Source organism: Watersipora subatra, chromosome 11 (assembly GCF_963576615.1).
Source record: "Watersipora subatra chromosome 11, tzWatSuba1.1, whole genome shotgun sequence".
In the NCBI taxonomy this organism is placed as follows: Eukaryota; Metazoa; Bryozoa; class Gymnolaemata; order Cheilostomatida; family Watersiporidae; genus Watersipora; species Watersipora subatra.
The window spans coordinates 1388608-1407474 of record NC_088718.1 but is presented as its reverse complement, the minus strand read 5'-3'; the positions used below and the strand labels follow the sequence as shown (position 1 = coordinate 1407474).

General features: G+C 36.5%; 1 protein-coding gene across 3 annotated transcripts in view; it reads left to right on the top strand.

The window, feature by feature from the left end:
* LOC137408305 (hepatocyte growth factor receptor-like) overlaps positions 1-18867 on the top strand; it is a 106812-nt gene that overhangs the window by 36461 nt on the left and 51484 nt on the right. The window contains exons 1-2 of one of the 3 annotated variants that reach the window (XM_068094784.1): positions 15559-15663; positions 16460-16632. The exons of the other annotated variants lie outside the window; for them this stretch is intronic. Of the exons in view, the coding sequence (XP_067950885.1) occupies positions 15605-15663; positions 16460-16632 (232 nt within the window). The 5' untranslated portion in view covers positions 15559-15604. Of the gene's footprint in view, positions 1-15558; positions 15664-16459; positions 16633-18867 lie in introns of those variants that run through there. 3 annotated transcript variants of the gene reach the window in all.

The window sequence follows — 18867 nt, the reverse complement described above, 5'->3', positions numbered from 1 at the left end:
CCTTCATTTTTTTGTGACGTCATTTTATCGTTGTCGGCCATCTTCATAGACAATTTTATCGTTAAAATTTTTTGAAAACGATGCTTTTGTTTGCAAATTTTTTATTATAGTATCAAAGCAACACCAAAAAGTACTATTAAATAAAAGAAAAACAATCGTTTTCTAGAAATATGGCGGCTTTTTCGTGAACGAGCGCTTGTGCAAATGGCTTGATGACGTCAAAAAAATGACGGATAAGTTAGAAAAGATCTAAGAATGTCAAATAAAGGTGGCGTTCAATTAAAGAGTGGCACTCTATTTTTCAACCCTAATTACATGTAAATAAATAAATATAATGATTTGAATAAATATACATCAGTATACATGTAAGATAGGCAATAGACCATATGCAAGCATGCAGAGAGTGTGCGTGTACAACTCTGCTCAAACGATTGTTTTGTACTCCTTTTTTATATTGCTTCCTTTTCTAGGCTTTATGTTCAATCTTCTAGTGCGGTCTCCTCGGTCGTTTGAGAGTCCTCAACGGTGACTGAGCTTTTTGCTGTGACTGAAAGGCTCAGCCCTGTGATCGTGGTGGCCAGGAAGTCAATTGCTGCCACCCTGGTCACAGTGCTTTGCCGTAGCAATACAATAAATGGAGCTATTCTAAACATTACACTTTGGGCCGTTTTTGACATGTGATGCTGTTGAGTCAGCTGTAGATCTCTGATAGCTACCATATTTTACTGTGGGAAATTAATGTGTTTGCTACATTCTATCAATGTTTCGTTGGTTTAGTTGCTCAATTCTTTTGTAAAAATGTATATCAAAAAGCTGTATGTGACCGGCCCAAAGTGCCCCGGGGCTGGGGCAGTTTGGACAGGGGGTCGGGGCACTTTGGCCACATTGTGATCTTTGATGCTTTTCACATGATTTTATTTAAACTGAAATGAAAACCAAAACTTAAAGTTCAACAGCAATATACTTTATATTATGTAAGATGCAATGCGGATTATTGTATTAATTAGGGCTATTAGATGCTGTTGACCGCTGTTTAGTATACAAAAATAATGTTTAAAAATACTCCGATAGATCAATCGAAAAACTCAGTTTTTTTCCGAAGTTCTTTTTGTTCCGCCAGTGACGGCAGGAGAAGACAATAGTAAAACAATGTCTTTGATGTCTACAATAGACTGATCTTTAGTGTCAGGCTTTACAAACTGACTGCCCCATACATGAACAAAAAAATCTACTTCTACATCATTTGCCGATTTAGCTGTGACCATTGCAACATAGTTTTTCTTTGATCTGGCTCTGTGTACAGCCACCAGAACATAATCAAAAATATTTATGGCGCTACTGGTGATGGCACTGGAATCTGGCATTACTTCATCAAAATTATCCGGCTCTTCAGTGTCACTTTCTAATTGCTTAGCCAGGTCATCTTCACTTGAGCTGTCCTCTTCAGGGATTGCCCTCTTCGCAATCTGAAGCAAAACATTGTGCAGCTATATAATGATAGAAAATAGTAACAGTAGAGCTATTATGTATGTTATTTTCTTTTTCAACCACTTATTTGAATTAAAATCCTCACCTTTCTGCTTTTCCTTTTTTCAGCTCGTTCTTTAGCTTCGAGAGTTAGGCACTGCTTCTCTGGAGTATTTGTTAGAATAGATGTTGACTTTCTTTCGCAACGTGCAATATTTTTTCGTGGCATAGCTTTAGGATGGGGTCGGATATCCTCTGGAGTGATGATTTCCGGCACCACTTTCCTCAAATTATTAGGTATAGATGAAATTGCAGATGAACCTTTTAAAGCAAAGGTTGAGGGAACAAGTTGATCATTTGGTGGCTCAGGTGGACCTGTTGATCCAGAATTTGAGGGAACAGGTTGATCAGTCGGCGGCGACATGAGAGCAGAGGCAGGTCGGTTCATCAAGTAAGAGCCAAGGAGTTCAGCATCAGAAAAGGCATTTCTGTCAATAGGAGAGATTTCTGGCCTTCTGAATCCAGACGTAATATTTGCTGTTGTAAATGCTTTGGGAAATGAACACCCAACAGCTGAGCCATATGGTTTGTGAACTGTTGTCAGCGCCGTCTTGTCCATGTTCCAGATGTCTTTTGCTTGAAATCCATATCTTTTCTGAACTTCTTCCAAATTGTCAAAGAATCATTGACATTCTTTTTTGTTGAAACTTGTGCTACGACTTAGGCTAGTCGCTTCGGGCTTACGAATTGTAAGTTCAGTATGTCGTTTCATTAATCCGATTATCCAGTGTTCTCCTGCGCATTGGTTTTCATTCCAAACAGCTTGATAGTTGCAACCCTCTCTTTTGGCATACTGCCATGTCAATTCCTGGTATTGTTTTTTGGTCAAACCATTGTGGTGTTTACCAGCTGTAATAAGGTAGTCCTTAAGCATGTTTTCTTGAGTGTTATTGAATACCTTCTATGCTGAAGTTGTTTTGTGATAGTTCACTACCTCTGTTTTACCACAAGACTGACTTTCTTTCACATATCCGGCTAAAGAGGTGCGTGGTATGGAGAGAGCTATAGACACTTGTCGAACAGACTGTCTTTCTTCTATTACCATTTGTACGGCTGTACGCATTACATCAGTGAGGATAGTATAGGAAATTTTTTTTGGTAATTTCAGACCATCTTTGAAATATACTAAAACAACATTATCAACATTAGGTCCATTATCAACAGATAGTGATGATACACTGTGAAAAAGACTAAAACAAAAGTACATTTCCAAATATAATTGACCTGGGGCACTTTGGACCATGACTCAAAGTGCCCCAGATCATGCGGCCCAAAGTGCCCCATGCCATGTTGCTAATAAAAATGTTGCACAGCTCATTTCGTATGAAAGTTATACATTAGATAAAGCAAAGAAACAAGTAAAAGATACATCAAAGTAATGGCATAGTTCAACCCAATCTGTATCCACATTAGATTGGAGTATGTGATTCAAATAGCTCAGATGCAATATATTAGTTTTTTATACAAAAGTCAGTTAAAACTAACCTGTGTTAGCCCACCTTGCTTTAGCTGATAGAAACCAATATGGCTGATCTATGACATCACTTCCTCCCATATTACCGAAAGATGATAACTCCAACAAATACAAAAATGGTCAAAATATGGGTGGCCCAAAGTGCCCCTATGACCAAAGTGATTCCCCCCCCCCCTTACCCCTACGCCCTGGCATAAATTTATTAATAGGTAATATTGCGCCTCACCAGGTTTAAATGAGCTCCTATGTCCCTGCTTTTCTAAGAAGGGGAGCAGCATAATAACCTTAAAGTCTATCTAGGGGTCATGACCTCCTGATTTGACAGCCACATCTATGCAAAGATAGCACGGGTAATAAAAACCAGCTTTATTGCTAGTAGTGAGTCAACAATATGCTATGACCAGTGCGTGTCACAAGCAGGTACTAGATTACTCTTCTACCCGGTAGCCATACTTAAAGGCTTGTTTTAATCTTTGTTGAGGTTTTCATTGGTTAGCGTAACGGGAGTGGATTATGTGTGATCATTAAAGGTGCAAGAAGAGCTCTGAGGTGGATGTTGACAATATATTTAGGGTGGGCTGAAGGCTTCCAAGTTAGAATTTGATATTAAGGTTTGTATTTCAATATTCTATGTCAGTTGGCAAAATCTGTCTAGCTTTGGACAAGTGCTCATGCAAGAGATTTTTGGTGGCCACTCTTCAAATAACCTGTGGAAGTCTCTATTGTTTGATAAAAAAGTAACACAATTCAAGTTGTTGAGGTGATTTTGAAGCTGATCGAACATTATGAAGTGGGTTGACAATGACTTACGTAACAAATTTTATCCAAATTCTTTGAGAACTATTTTTATTATTACCATTTATTATTATTATCAACTGCTTTTCTCAAGTGTCGGCTACGAAAAACATGACAGCGTTGAGATGTTTTTACCAAACAACTGTTAAAATGATGAAAAATCTGTTTTTAGATTTTCATATTCCCAATTCTTACATGCAGCTGGAAAAAATTTCTTTCCTGTTTTGCATTTAAAATCATTTAGGCTCATGAAGGGCACATTTTTCTTGATTCATAGTATTACTGTTGACAATCTTTTTGTTGTATATCATGTTTCAAAACGCTTGTAAACACACTTTCAAAACGCTTCAACGGCTCAGCAAATTGGTGGAAAAGCCAAAGCTTGTTCACGACTCGATTAGTGTAGTTAAAGGTTGACTTGCAACAAAATTCACGTTACAGTTATTTGGTATCAAAAGATTCACCATGTCTTACTCTGTTGTGTTGTAGGTGCCAAATATGTGGAAATGTGATTACAAGCTCTTAAAAGCTCAAAAACGAAAAGCTGCCGTAGATTGGAATATGTTTATTTCTCTGATGTAGTCATTACAGTTTGGTTATTGTTTTGCCACGTGATGTTCTCACATGAATTGAAAGGCCAATAAAAAGCTCAATATAAAATTTATCGTAGCGCTAGTTTATGACAAACACTTCGGGTTTTACTGAAGACCCCATATCAAATATAGATGCTCACTACTTTACAGTTTTGTTTCGGCTTGATCTAATCGTCAAGTCGTAATCTGATCATGTGACCCAATACTTCGCAAATAATTTTTGCAGCACTTTTCATTTATCACAGGTGACCAACAGGCTCGTCTTCATTATCAGACAATGATATGTACTCCTTCGAGGTAAGGTTAAAAAATTAAGTGAGTTTTTACGGTAAGTTATAAGATATCACTGCTAAAAGTGGCAGCATTACAATGACGATAAAACATACGCGTAAGAACAATAGGCATGGTTTTATTGAATATGTGAAGTATATTTGTGAAAATATTTCGACGAATAAGGTTGCATGAAAGTGTAAACAGAAACCATCTACCACAACTACGTCACATTGGAGCCGTTTTGGAAAGAGAATCCAAACTACGGCGGTCTTTGTGGCTGCGATTAACTGTTCGTTTTTGAGCTTTTAAGAGCTTGTAATCACATTCCCACATATTTTTCGCTTACAAGTTACAACACAACAGAGTAAGACATGGTGAATCTTTTGATATCAAATAACTGTAATGTGAATTTTGTTGCAAGTCAACCTTTAAGCTAATTCAGCTTACAGTTTAAGAATGGTTCCTATATCGGCCGCAAAATCCTGGGGGTAATCTTGCGCAGCAAAACACTTTCCTATGGAGCTAGGCTCCATGGCTTATGATCATATGAAGCTGCGTCGCTAACAGCCGCTTAAAAATGGCCACTCGCCATGCTGTTTCAAAAGTGCTAGCTGTAATGTTCTGCTTGCCCCTGCTGAATTTCCTAATTTGATAATGCACTTCACAATCTAGACACCCTGTATGATTCACTGCTCCTTCCCAGAATGAATGCCAGTTGACCTGTTGATCTTGGGTGGTCTCTGGGTCTTGTGTGGTCTGTCTGACTGCCATAGTGTTGTACGTTTGATTAGATGTGCTTGAAGTCATTCTTCTGTCAACCTTTGAGCCAACAGCATGTAGCTTTTCAGCTGTGTTTTTCAATGCTGATACTTTCTTTTATTTGTATATAAGTTTCATCATTACACCATTGTCATTTACATATATAATCAGGAATTAACCTGAAGGGGAATCACATACTACTTCGCAATCTCCTGGATGTAGTATTAAACCATAACTGCCACGAACAACTTTTATCGTATTTACTAGGTAAATCAGACATGCTGATTCCGATTTTGTAATCAAAATAAAGATTAGGCCACTAACTTTCAGAGTAATAAAGGATTTTTTATAGCGTTTTAATATCGGTCTCAAAAACAACACGATCGGCATAACAAGCTCCGCCCATAAATACTTGACGTAACCTAGCTTTTTAGGAACAGAAGTTACGTAGAGATGTTTAGACCGATTTAGAATAATAGAGATGGGTGTTTTAAAATCTATTAATATCTAAATCCAGCTTTAAAAATAATATCAGTCTTTTCTGAAAGGTAGATAAGCTATTTAGCATTGCATATTTAAAAAGCGCGATAACAACGCTAGCTCGTGATAAAACCGCGCTTTTTGAGCTCATTTTTCTCGGCGTCCAGCCCATTTAAACGTCATGTAACAAGCTGCGAGCAATTTTAAATAGTTTATATCCCTTTCATAAAAAACTGAAATTATTTTACAGGCTGGATTTAGATAATAATAGGTTTTAAGACACCCATATCTGTTATTTTAAATCGGACTAAACTTTCCTAACTTCCGTTTATGAAAAAGCTAGGTTTCGTCACATATTTATGGGCGGAGCTTGTAATGCCGATTGTGTTGTTTTCGAAACGGATATTGAAACTCTTTAAAAAAGCCTAAATGACTTTGAAGGTTAGTGGACTAATCTTTATTTTGAGTACAAAATCGGAATCAGCGTGTCTGATTTACCTAGTTAATACAATAAAAGTTGTTCGTGACAGTTATGGTTTAAGGTAAATTTTATATCTTTCCTTTTATGTGTTTTATTTTATATGTTACCAATAGCTTCGCAAATGACCAACTGTATAATTAACATATTGTCAATAACCTTTATTCGACAATCAAATTATTGTTTTATTGTAGTTTCACAGTGTTAACAAGCATTAATAATAAATTTGAATAGAATATATACACTATGCCTCATCACCCGTATGTGACAACGTAACTATGAACCAGGGGATCCGCTACACTGACCTTCACTTTTACAGTACATTTCGGGAAAGTTTTGCCTGCGGCTACTTGCGAAATTTGAACAGCAATGAGCTCTTTTGCTTTGACCCCAAAGGTACTCGGCGTGTAGGTTCCCATTTCACCGCGGATAACCTTGCGTTCTTATCACCGGTGGTTGCGGCGTATATGGGAACCAGGCTTTACAGGAATATTCAAGCACTTCTGAGACATTCATCTCACTGCAGGATGCAGACCTTGGATGAGACATCACACCAAGTAAACAGCTTTCTGTTTGTTTTGAGGACATGCTAAGCAGGTAGGTTAGGGTGTTGTGGGATTCTCCATGCTTAGGAGATACATGAGGGGGTTGGAGTTCCCTTACGATTCTAGGAGTCTGCCTTGATTCAGTTGCACAATAACAAAGTCAGGAAAGGTCTGTTGACAGTGGGCAAGTGCATGCGTAAAAATGCAAAAAATCTTTGTTAATATATTATGATGTGTTAATATTGTAAAGGAAGTCGACTAGCTCCTTTATTGCACCAGGATAACTTGGAATTGAAGTTATTAAGTATTATTGGCCGATATGAAAATCACGATCAAATACTTGTATAGACAGAGAAAACAAAAAGGTGCTTCTTCTTTTCTGCGCTAGTCCTCTATTTATGGGTAGCTGGAAGGGTCTTTTAGCCAACCGCCAAGTCGATCCTACATTGGTACATCCTGGTTTGTCCTTTGGCTGAGTCACTTAGTGTAGCTGGTCCGACGCAGGCCGGCTGGCTCCTACCGCAATACTAGGTGAATGCCTCACATTGCCCGGGTAATGAAAAGTTTTGCGCAGAAAACTTATTTTGTATTTAACATATGCAATATTTACCATTCTAACTTTTAAACTTCATATCATGAGAAAAGTGTTTTTGTTCAGTTCAAATAAATTAAGATAAAAAATAGCAATGAGTACATGGAAGTGTGTTTATAAAAAAGGTACCGTTGCAGCAAAAGCTCATGGTATTCAAAGCTTTAATGGACGATACAGGCACCTTTCGATACCGGTACAAACTTAAAAATGAGATATTGTACTCTCTTTGTCTGATACTTTGTCCGATCGAACAGTGAGAAAATGTAGAGACAATTCCTACTCCAGATAAAACAATTGTCTATGTGAAAAGCAGTTAGCTTTTACAGATTGACCGAAACCGAAAATATGAAAGTAGCTGCACATCTGAAATTGAAATGGCACATTCACAGAAACCAGATTATAAGATTTAGAGTTATCTACTCTAGCAGAAGGAGAAAATTCACAGTTCATTTGCAAAATAAAATTTTGATTCTAGCTTAATTACAGCAGATTTTACGGTCAATAAACTGAATGCACGTTTACCATTAGTGCGAAAACATAGTTCTGAGAAATTGGTGTTGAAGTTTGAGAAACGAAAACCAATGCACAATTTTGTTTACATTTCAAAATGTCATAGCAACCAATATCAGGAAGTTGTGATATTTATCTAGATTTCTGTCTTTATATCCAAAACATAACGCTGAATTCAAAAATCTAAAGATATTTTAGCTCGTTTTCATTGAAATAGCTGTATATCTATAAGAAAATGTATTACTTAATTTTGCAGATAGTAAAAATGGCTTGGCAGTACTGCGATATTGGGCACAACCGTAGTATGATGAACAAAATCTTTAAAAACATAATAACAGTAACATATTGCACACCATCAGTCACTATATACTTCGATCTTGTAAATTCGAATAATTATTCTTATAATTAAATCTTATGAAATCGAATAATTATTCTTATAATTAAATATTGTAATAATCTTATAAGAATCGTTAGGAATATATCATCGTCATTCCCTTTACTTTCACTGCTTTTGATGTCAGTTGGAATATTAAAGTACTCATTATAAGTGTCCAAAATGTCCGAATTATCTTTAAAATTGGCAAAAAAGACACGATTACGTTTGTTAACGCCATTTTCAGTACTTCCTGTTTAGCATAGCAACGGTTTAAAGGTTTTATTAGGCCTAAAGACATTTATTATCTAAACTGACTTCCGATTCAGAAAGATCACTCTTTAGTTGGTCCAGATGTACGTGTTACAAAAATCGTTACCAATATTGTAAATTCAGTTAGTGTAACTTTAAAGCCGGATAACACAACTTCGTGATTTGCGACTTAACCATGGTTTCTGTGACCGTGACCCATTTATTAAAAAAACTAGCTTTGAAAATTTTTTTTGAAAAATAAATGCAAAAGGTAATATTAATTAATAATAATAGGTGCACATTTAGCATGTGCAATCGCCAAAGATATATGCAGTATGTGGTAAGAGCATGAGGTAATCAATGGGTCTGATTAGAACAGCTTAGCCTTGTGGTTTACACGCTTGTTAGTGGACTTGCGATTTGAATGTCACTAATTAAAATTCAGTATGACAGTGATTTTCATTGACTTTCATTTTTCTTGCCTCACGATTGTAACTGGACAGACCAGCGACAGACAGACAAACATTGAGATTTTTATATATAGACTAGCTGCATTACCCGTGTTCGGGAATAGATTTACGTAAAGCAGGTTTTATTGAGAGTTGTCTTTCATACCGTAAAACAACTCCAAATATGCAATCTACTGAAATTTTTGTGCTGATCTGACTGCATACACATATGCAGTTACACATATGCAGTTACACATATGCAGTTGTACATGTCAATAATGTTGGAGAGCCCATTGGAGATATGCAATGTGTTTTACAGCTAGTCTACAATGCATCAGTCTCGAACTACTCAAATCGGCATTGTCCCAATTTTGTACACAGAACTGATAATGAAATTGACATTGCTAGGCAAACTGACGTTCTTCGAACTGGCAGTATGGAAAAGTTTTACATATTTTAAGAAATTCTAGAAAATATTTTGCTGTTGCACTGCTTAGCTATCGCCAGCTTTTATTGAATTGAGACTTCTGCATGCTTGAAACACTAATCATGACTCACCAGTTCTTCGTCTATAGCCTGTGTTTTGACATGGTATATACAAACTGTGCAGCAGTAATGCGGTTGTTGATAAAATTTATTATCAATAAAATCTACTATATCAACTACATATATGGCCTCTCGCCTTTTCAACGTAAGGCGTTGCATCTGGAGCATTTTTGGACATTCGTCCCATAAAAAAATTCAACCCTATACTGTGTTGCATGACTGTAGTCAAACGCGAAGTTTTCTGTCCATACACGGCGCCTGGTAGCAGCTGCTGTAGTTAGTGCATCTCGCTGTTGTCGCCGTTTCATCCGCTCTGAAAATTCAGCTCGGTGAGCAGCTGGTGTAGCTAGTGCATCATGTTCTTGTCGCCGCTGCATCTGCTCGGAGGTTTCTGCATGCTGGCCGATGTAGCGGCTGCTCTGAGCCGTTTGAATTACTGCTAGGGTCAGTTTAGTAGTCTCTGCACTTCTAGCGGCTGCAGCATCTATTCTGACCTGCTCTCGATGTACCCATGTTTGTTCGACGGTTTCTGCTCTTCTAGCAGCTGCAGCAGCAGTTCCGTTTCGTTGTGGGCGTAGCTGCGTTTGCTCTGCAGTTTCTGCTCGTCTTGCTGCTGCTTCGCAAATTCGATCTCTCTCTACGGGAATCAATCTGTTTTTGCGTTTGGGCAGTAGGCTTTTTGGAAGGCATTGTACTGCTTCAAGCATTTCTAACATTGAATGAGATGGTGTGCTTTTTTGTAATATACGCTGCTCGCTTTCTTCTCACCGCTGCCTATCGCCAGGCTCGGAGTGCCCGTGCAAGTTCTGTAGTTCTCGTAGCTGGAAAAAGAAGTAAAAGTAACTCAGCTGCGGAAGGAAATGAACATGTTTATTATCACAAACAGTGGCAAATCCAACGTTTTCAACCCTTTCACTGAAGTAGACTCCCTCATGCGTTTTCTATGGTCGACCGCCATAGACACATTTTTGCGACTTTCCCAGCAATTGCTAGTAACTGAATTTTATTATTCGTTGATAACATAACCAACGGTCTTTAAGACTTTTATAGTAGTGACAGTGTTGTCCAAAGATTTCTCTATAAAATTAGCCTAAAATTTAATTTTAAATCTTCGTTCGAGAATTTCTAACTTAAAAACGAAGATTTTTTGTGCGAGTTCATTAAATGCGTCCGAGTTAAAAAAAAACAAATAACTACTTATGTTGATGACACATGACAGATAATAAAAATGCACAAAATATAGATACAACGATTTTTTGTATAGCAGTGCTTGTTAACATGTTGGCAAAATGAAATATATAACCAAAACAAACAGTATAGATGGAGTTTGAAATGGAAAAAATATCGTATACATATTAAGCAATACAGTCATACTTCAACTTACGAGCTTAATGCGTTCCGAGACTGAGCTCGTATGTCAATTTACTCGCATGTTGGTGCAATTTATTTATATATAGAACAATTAAATATATATTGATTGGTTTCCATACTCTAAAGAAAGCAAATAAAACACTCAAAACAAGATATTGTAACAGAAAGAACATGTTGGTTATTGTCCTTACGTACTACATGCTTTCAAAAAGCAACAAATAAAAAATAATGCAAGGAAATGTGATTAATTAAAATGTAAAATTAAATACACACAAAAGCAGTTAACACTCGCATTTGCCAGGGAGGGAGATATAAGTTATCCTTCGTTACAACAGTTGACTTTGATAAATTTGGATTTTATCAAAGTGTTAAAAGACAAACTTAGAAGCAAACCTAAAACCAAACTTTCATTTTCAACTAAACATAGTTAAAATTTCTTCGGTGTTCATAGTTTGAAATTTCTCGCTGGTTAGCGAGAAAGTTTTCCTTTTTTTCGCTTTCACGACTAGCCGGCCGTTTTAAGATAAACCTATCTAAGGACGTTTGCCTTTGTCGCCCTTGCAACATGTTGCGATTAGGACGAACACAGGTGTCGTCACAAATGGTTAATGCACGACCATTATCCAACTTGTCCGAATGTCTATTAAACAGTTTGGATAGATAGCGCCGGCCTTTTCACACAGCATCGTTTCAGTTACGCTGTCACCGGCCAATTGTTTGTCCAATGCCATCAGCAGTCGTGAAGATCGCTGCGCCGTTTAAAAACTATGGTTAGTCCTTTTGCGAACTAAATGCCCTGAATATAATCCTTTTGTTTGATAATTATGAACGTATTTCTGTTATATTGCCGAGCTAGCTCAATCACGCATACACATTTCGCATATTTTTTAATAATTTTCCGTTTAATATCAATTGTTATCACTTGCTTAGTCTGCATTATCTTTCATTTTACTGACAAACTTTTGGTCTACGCACAGTACTTTTAATTCACATAATTCTGCAGTGGAAATCACGCACAAAAACACGGTACAAAAGTATAACCTGAGCAGTTGGAAAATACAGAGTGATTCTGTTCTCATAAAACACTTCCGGCATACTTGGCAACTGACTCAAGTGCTCGTATCTCAAACATGGCTCGTATGTTAGTGCTAAAACTTGCTTGAAAGCTGGCTCATATCTCAAGTTTCTCGTACGTTGGAGCATTCGTAAGTTGAAGTATTACTGTATCGGCAAAATGGCTGGCAGTAGGCCGATAGCTAAATTTGTACATAGACGCAAGTGAGAGGTTTATGTAGTGGAAGTGTGGCAATTCATAGACCATACAACATTGATTAAGAAATACCTACCTTTTTTATGTAGAAATGTAGTAGGTAAGAACTGCGTTTTCCCGTGACCGCAAGAAATCAACGTTCGTGTGACCTTCTCGGTACACGTTGGCAGTAAATATTAATCGCATGTAAATTACTATTCATTAATTTATTTAATGATTAGTACATTTGTATAGCTGTATATGCTGCCGAACTCAGAACGGTGCTTTTTCACACGGCCTCAATTTTGCTGTTCCGAACGCACCAATGTCGTTGGGCGCCGTAAAGAGGCACGCTAACCAGATATGACGTGCTCTGTGTAAAACTATGAATAGGTTATGCATAATAGAGGCGTGTAGTAACTGAAGACTCCCAGTAATGCGCCCTAGATACCTAGTAGCGGCTAATAGTCTGAAAAGTATGGTACTCTATAAAGCGGACAGATAGATAGATAGACAGACAGACAACGATTGCCGTTTATATAGTAGATGATCTTTATTAGTATTTTAAGATTTTCAACTTTACGGTTTTAGCACTTGCCTTATAACAAGCGTGTTTGATGTATCTTGAGATGTTCCATGGAATTGTTTGTTCTCAGTAGAACTATTATGTGTCATTCGCATATTATTGAGTGCATGCAGCTTGTCAAAGATAAATCCAAGTTTACAGATATGTACAAAGCTAAACAAACATGCCTATGCCAAATGCTTGTTTAGATACCACATTCCTTGATAGATATCGTTACAAGAGTTTTTCATCTCTAAAGTAAGGATAGCAAATCTTAAAGGTTGACTTGCAACAAAATCTACATTACAGTTATTTGGTATCAAAAGATTCACCATGTCTTACTCTGTTGTGTTGTAGGTACAAAATATGTGTAAATTTGATTACAAGCTCTTAAAAGCTCAAAAACGAAAAGCCGCCGTAGATTGGAATCTCTTTATTTCGATGACGTAGCCATGACAGTTTGGTTATCATCATGTCACGTGACGCTCTCACGTGAATTGAAAAGCCAATAACAAGCTCAATATAAAACTTTTCGTAGCACTAATTTATGACAAACACTTCGGGTTTTACTGAAGACCCCGTATCAAACATAGATGCTCGCTACTTTACAGTTTCGTTTCGGCTTGATCTAATCGTCAAGTCGTAATCTGATCATGTGACCCAATACTTCGCAAATAATTTTTGCAGCACTTTTCGAGTATCACAGTTGACCAACAGGCTCGTCTTGATTATCAGACAATGATATGTACTCCTTCGAGGTAAGGTTAAAAAATTAAATGAATTTTTACGGTAGGTTATAAGATATCAGTGCTAGTGACAGCATCCCGATGACAATAAAACAGACGCGTAAGAACAATAGACATAGTTTTATCGAATGCGTAAAGTATATTTATGAAAATATTTCGACGAATAAAGTTGCATAAAAGTCTAAACAGAAACCATCTCCCACAACTACGTCACATTTGAGCCATTTTGGAAAGAGATTACAAACTACGGCGGTCTCGTGTGGCTGCGATTAACTGTTGGTTTTTTAGCTTTTAAGAGCTTGTAACCACATTCCCACATATTTGCACCTACAACACAACAGAGTAAGACATGGTGAATCTTTTGATATCAAATAACTGTAATGTGAATTTCGTTGCAAGTTAATCTCTCACAAACCAGTAATGCAGTAAACAGCTAGCAGATTCGAGTCAGATGTACATATTGGACACGGATGCAAGCAGATGTGGAGTAGAGACAATAGTCGTCCAGGACAAAGCAGAACGAGTGATTGCCCGCTTCAGCAAAACTTATATTTGCCGAGAGGAGCTACTGCGTCACACGAGGGGGTTGTTGGCAGTAGTCAAGGCCGTGAAAGACTTCTGATCATATTTTATGGGCGGCTGTTCCTGCTCTGAACCAGCATGCTTCACTCCGCTGACTGCGCATGAGGAAGGAACCATCTAATCAGGTAGCAAAATGGCTGGAAATTTTGTTGGAGTTTCAGTATACACTTGAGCACTGGGTCGGGAATGCTGATGGGCTGAGCTTACAGACTTGCGAAGACTGCCTGTGAAGACTGCCAAAGGCCTTTTGCAGCTGTTTCCTTTACGTTCAGCTTGTTTTCTTTTATGATGACGTCACATTGTTATGTTTACTGTTCCTTTTGTCTGTTAGAGTTTTGATCTTCTGATCCAAAATGTCTCAAAATAGTGCAGTTTTCTAAACAAATTCTAAAAACGTTGGTAAGAATTAAAATTACTAATAAAATATTATGGCACATATATAAAAATAACAAGACATAAATTAAGTTGATTTAAACTATATCTAGTGTAATGTAGAGTAAGTGAGACCATGTATCTCTATCACTTCCGTTACCACTGAATATAAGCAATGCTGAGCCTATACTTTTGTTTACATGTCTCTATGATAGTGAAGTAATACTAACAATCTTTTACTGATTATAATTTGATTAATTTAGTTTTCACATATAATTTAGGCTGTTGAATTTAGCTTTTATATAGCTTTTATATACTATATTTGTTTCAATGCTATATATAATTATTTTAAGCATTCATTATTATTCCATTAAACAAAATGCGATGTATTCTTATAAAAATATGTGCTGCAATTTACAATCATATCTCTCACACGAAGCAAGTATCAAAAGGAATCAAGGTTTGACTGCCTAACTTCTTGAGTAACTCCTGCAATACACTAAATATAAAGCTTAGTGCATTCCATCAATTCTATACTGCAACCGGTGCGCAGATGCAAATTACTCATATTGTTCTTTATTGTATTTCATCTGCATTACTGATTCATAAGCTATGGTAACCATGCTCTCAGAGGAAGAGTACAGAAGAGCTCTCATGTTTTTCTGCTTGTGATATTGTGAAGCAATCGCTAATCCATCAACCACGGTGATGTAGCGGTTGGCAAGTCGATTCAATCATGTGGCATGATACTCTTTAGCATTTAGTCAATTACACTATAATTTTGTCGATTTTCAATTGCAAATAACAATGCCAACAAAATTATTCAAGTTTTGCACTAGAAGAAAGCAACCAGCAATCAACGATATTCAGTGAAGCGTTTTGTTCAAATTTCTTTCATTAGCTTTGTAGCGTTCACTCATGTTTAATAGGTAGGGGATGGATCCTGCTGATACGCTGAAGTTGGCTTCGGTAAGCTTAAAGTGTTTGGTGGATGCGTCACCTGACAAGTCAACCGTATAGCTGAAGGTCTTCACTGGTTGCCTCACTACTTACAACAGTGTTTTCTAGTAAACATGTTGGCTCCGCTATTACTGCTGTTCCTTTTACCCTTTGACACAGCTCAGGAGTACAAGTAAGACTTACCTAGTAAATTGGTTTTCAATTAGCTAAAATTCTAAGCACATTTTTCAGTTTATTATTGAGACAATTGTTAGTTATTTTAACCATTTGTTACTGTCACAATGTTTACCTTCTGGTGGCAACATGTTCAAGAAGCCTTAGGTGTCAGGGATGATAATGATAAGACAGGGAGTTTGTGACAGTTACCATGATCTTTGGAACCAATTCAAAAAGAAAACTTGTTCTACAAAGCATGTTTTGGATGCTTTTGGATTCCCACAATTTTTTCATATATATTTATATCAAAATATTGCTGTTACAAAAGTCGTTCAGTTTTTATAGCGACATGTTTATATATATATATATATATATATATATATATATATATATATATATATATATATATATATATATATATATATATATATATATATATATAAGTTAGAAATATGTATGACTTTGCCAATAGCTTGAAACTTGTTACATATTTGAATAAAACAGCTAATTGCAATGAAGTCTTCATACGGCGAGGTAAAGGTATATGCAGCTGAGGGTCTTAGAATCAAAAGGGCAGCGATGTTTATCCCTTTTATTTTTCACATAGAGCTTTCCAACCGAGGGGGCACTCACTCACATACACACACTCACATACCGCAATAATCACCGACAAGTCAGTTGGCTGCTTGCTGGCTAAATGCTCTAAAAGAAATGTTCTTCTTACCTGGAGGGCTGTGGTTGTCTATGTAATATGATATGAAACACCTAGAGATATATAATATGGTTTAGTCCTTCCACTATATTCTTTACAGTGAGACACTGGTTTCATTTGGGAAGTTGTCCCAACTTGATATTGAAGACAGTTTCAAGCTACGACAATTAAACAGCTTGCAGGAAGATCAGTTGAATCCTGGGGGTTTTATTGCAGCCAATCAGCACAGTCTCACCCTAATTACTCCAGACCTGCGGGCCGTAATCGTTGCTGGTAGGTACATAATGTTCTTAACTTGGATTATGTAAGGAAACCTACCTGCTTGAACACAGACAGATAGTCTGTTTAATATAAAGATAGTTGTCTTTACACTACGCTATTCCTAGATCATATATTTATCCTACTAAGCCTGTGCGTATGTAGGTTTATTCAAACAAGTAAATTAATGCATGGAACGAGGTTTTTTGGCTGATTTTTGTGAAAGCTTTTCTTTAGAGCTTTCGAATGACTTTCACTGGTTCAGTCAGCTCTCTAAATAATAGTTCAGTTTATACATTCAATAATTTCCATATCTTAATGTTTTGACAATGTATCAATAATATTAATACTATTGTTCTATATAACATTACATTACTGTTTATTGATTCTTATATCATTGTCGAAGAAATAATTTTATACAACTAAAAATTGCGCCCTCTGTACATGCTATTGGTGCTGCCATGTTGAATCAATAAGGCTCTAAAGTTCTTAAACATAGCAACTTTTCCTAGACAGTTTTGAGTTATATGAAAATGAAAACTTTTATTTGGCATTCAAATATGAGAAAAACCCTCCTTTTGCTTAATATTGGCTTATCAGGTTTATTGTAAAGGCAGCTGCTAGATTATGTCATAAACAGGGCTTCCAGGTCTTATTAAAAATATTTAATATCAAGGCAGGCAAATCTGAAACTATTTCAGCTCAAATAAAAAGGCTTTTTTAAACTAATTTTACCATTTACGCAACAAGAATGTCACAAAACCGAATGACACTCTGTGAGTCAATTCTAACAGTATCACAGACATTTTATTTTGCGTTGTTTGCCACAACAAGTAAGGCCATTCATATTTATGGCATTCTTATAGCAACCAGAAGATAGCTCAAAGTTTGACTTGCAACAAAATTCACATGACAGTTATTTGGTATCAAAAGATTCACCATGTCTTACTCTGCTGTGCTGTAGGTGCAAAATATGTGAAAATGGGACTACAAGCCCAAAAGCGAAAAGCCGCCGTAAATTGGAATCTGTTTATTTCTGTGACGTAGTCATGACAGTATGGTTATTGTCTTGTCACGTGACGTTCTCACGTGAATTGAAGGCCAATAAAAACCTCAATATAAAACTTATCGTAGCACTAGTTTATGACAAACACTTCGGGTTTTACCGAAGACCCGTATCAAATATAGATGCTCGCTACATGACAGTTTTGTTTCGGCTCGATCTAATCGGCAAGTCGTAGTCCGATCATGTGACCCAATACTTAGCAAACAATTTTCGCAGCACTTTTCGATTATCACAGGTGACCAATAGGCTCGTCTTGATTATCAAACAATGATATATACTCCTTCGAGGTAAGGTTAAAAAATTAAATGAATTTTTACGGTAAGTTATAAGATATCAGTGCTAAAAATTACAGCATTACTATGACGATAAAACAGACGCGTAAGAACAATAGACATGGTCTTATTGAATGCGGGAAATACATTTGTGAAAATATTTCGACAAATAAGGTTGCATGAAAGTGTAAACAGAAACCATCTCCCACATCTATGTCACATTTGAGCCGTTTTGGAAAGAGAATTCAAACTACGGCGGTCTCGTGTGGCTGCGATTAACTGTTCATTTTTTAGCTTTTAAGAGCTTGTAATCACATTCCCACATATTTTGCACCTACAACACAACAGAGTAAGACATGGTGAATCTTTTGATATCAAATAACTGTAATGTGATTTTTGTTGCAAGTCAACCTTTAGAAAACAGCCATGACTAGCGGTTACTTAAGCTGAACACTAGACGCTTGCCTTGACCTTGACATGACCTTAATAAAAATATGTTTACCGTGACACGCTTTAAATTAACCTTCAACTTTGTCTTTATCATAATGTACAACCTAGTCGGATAGTAGTACATAACACAATAATATGTCTATCAACATGTGTATACGTAACATAATAATATGTCTATCAACATGTGTATACGTAACATAATAATATGTCTATCAACATGTGCATACATAACATAATAATATGTCCATCAACATGTGTGTACATAACATAATAATATGTCTAGCAACATGTGTGTACATAACACAATAGTATGTCTATCAACATGTGTATACATAACATAATAATATGTCTATCAACATGTGTTTACATAACATAATAATATGTCTATCAACATGTGTGTACATAACATAATAATATGTCTATCAACATGTGAAGTAAATAACTAAGAAATATTTGTAGCCA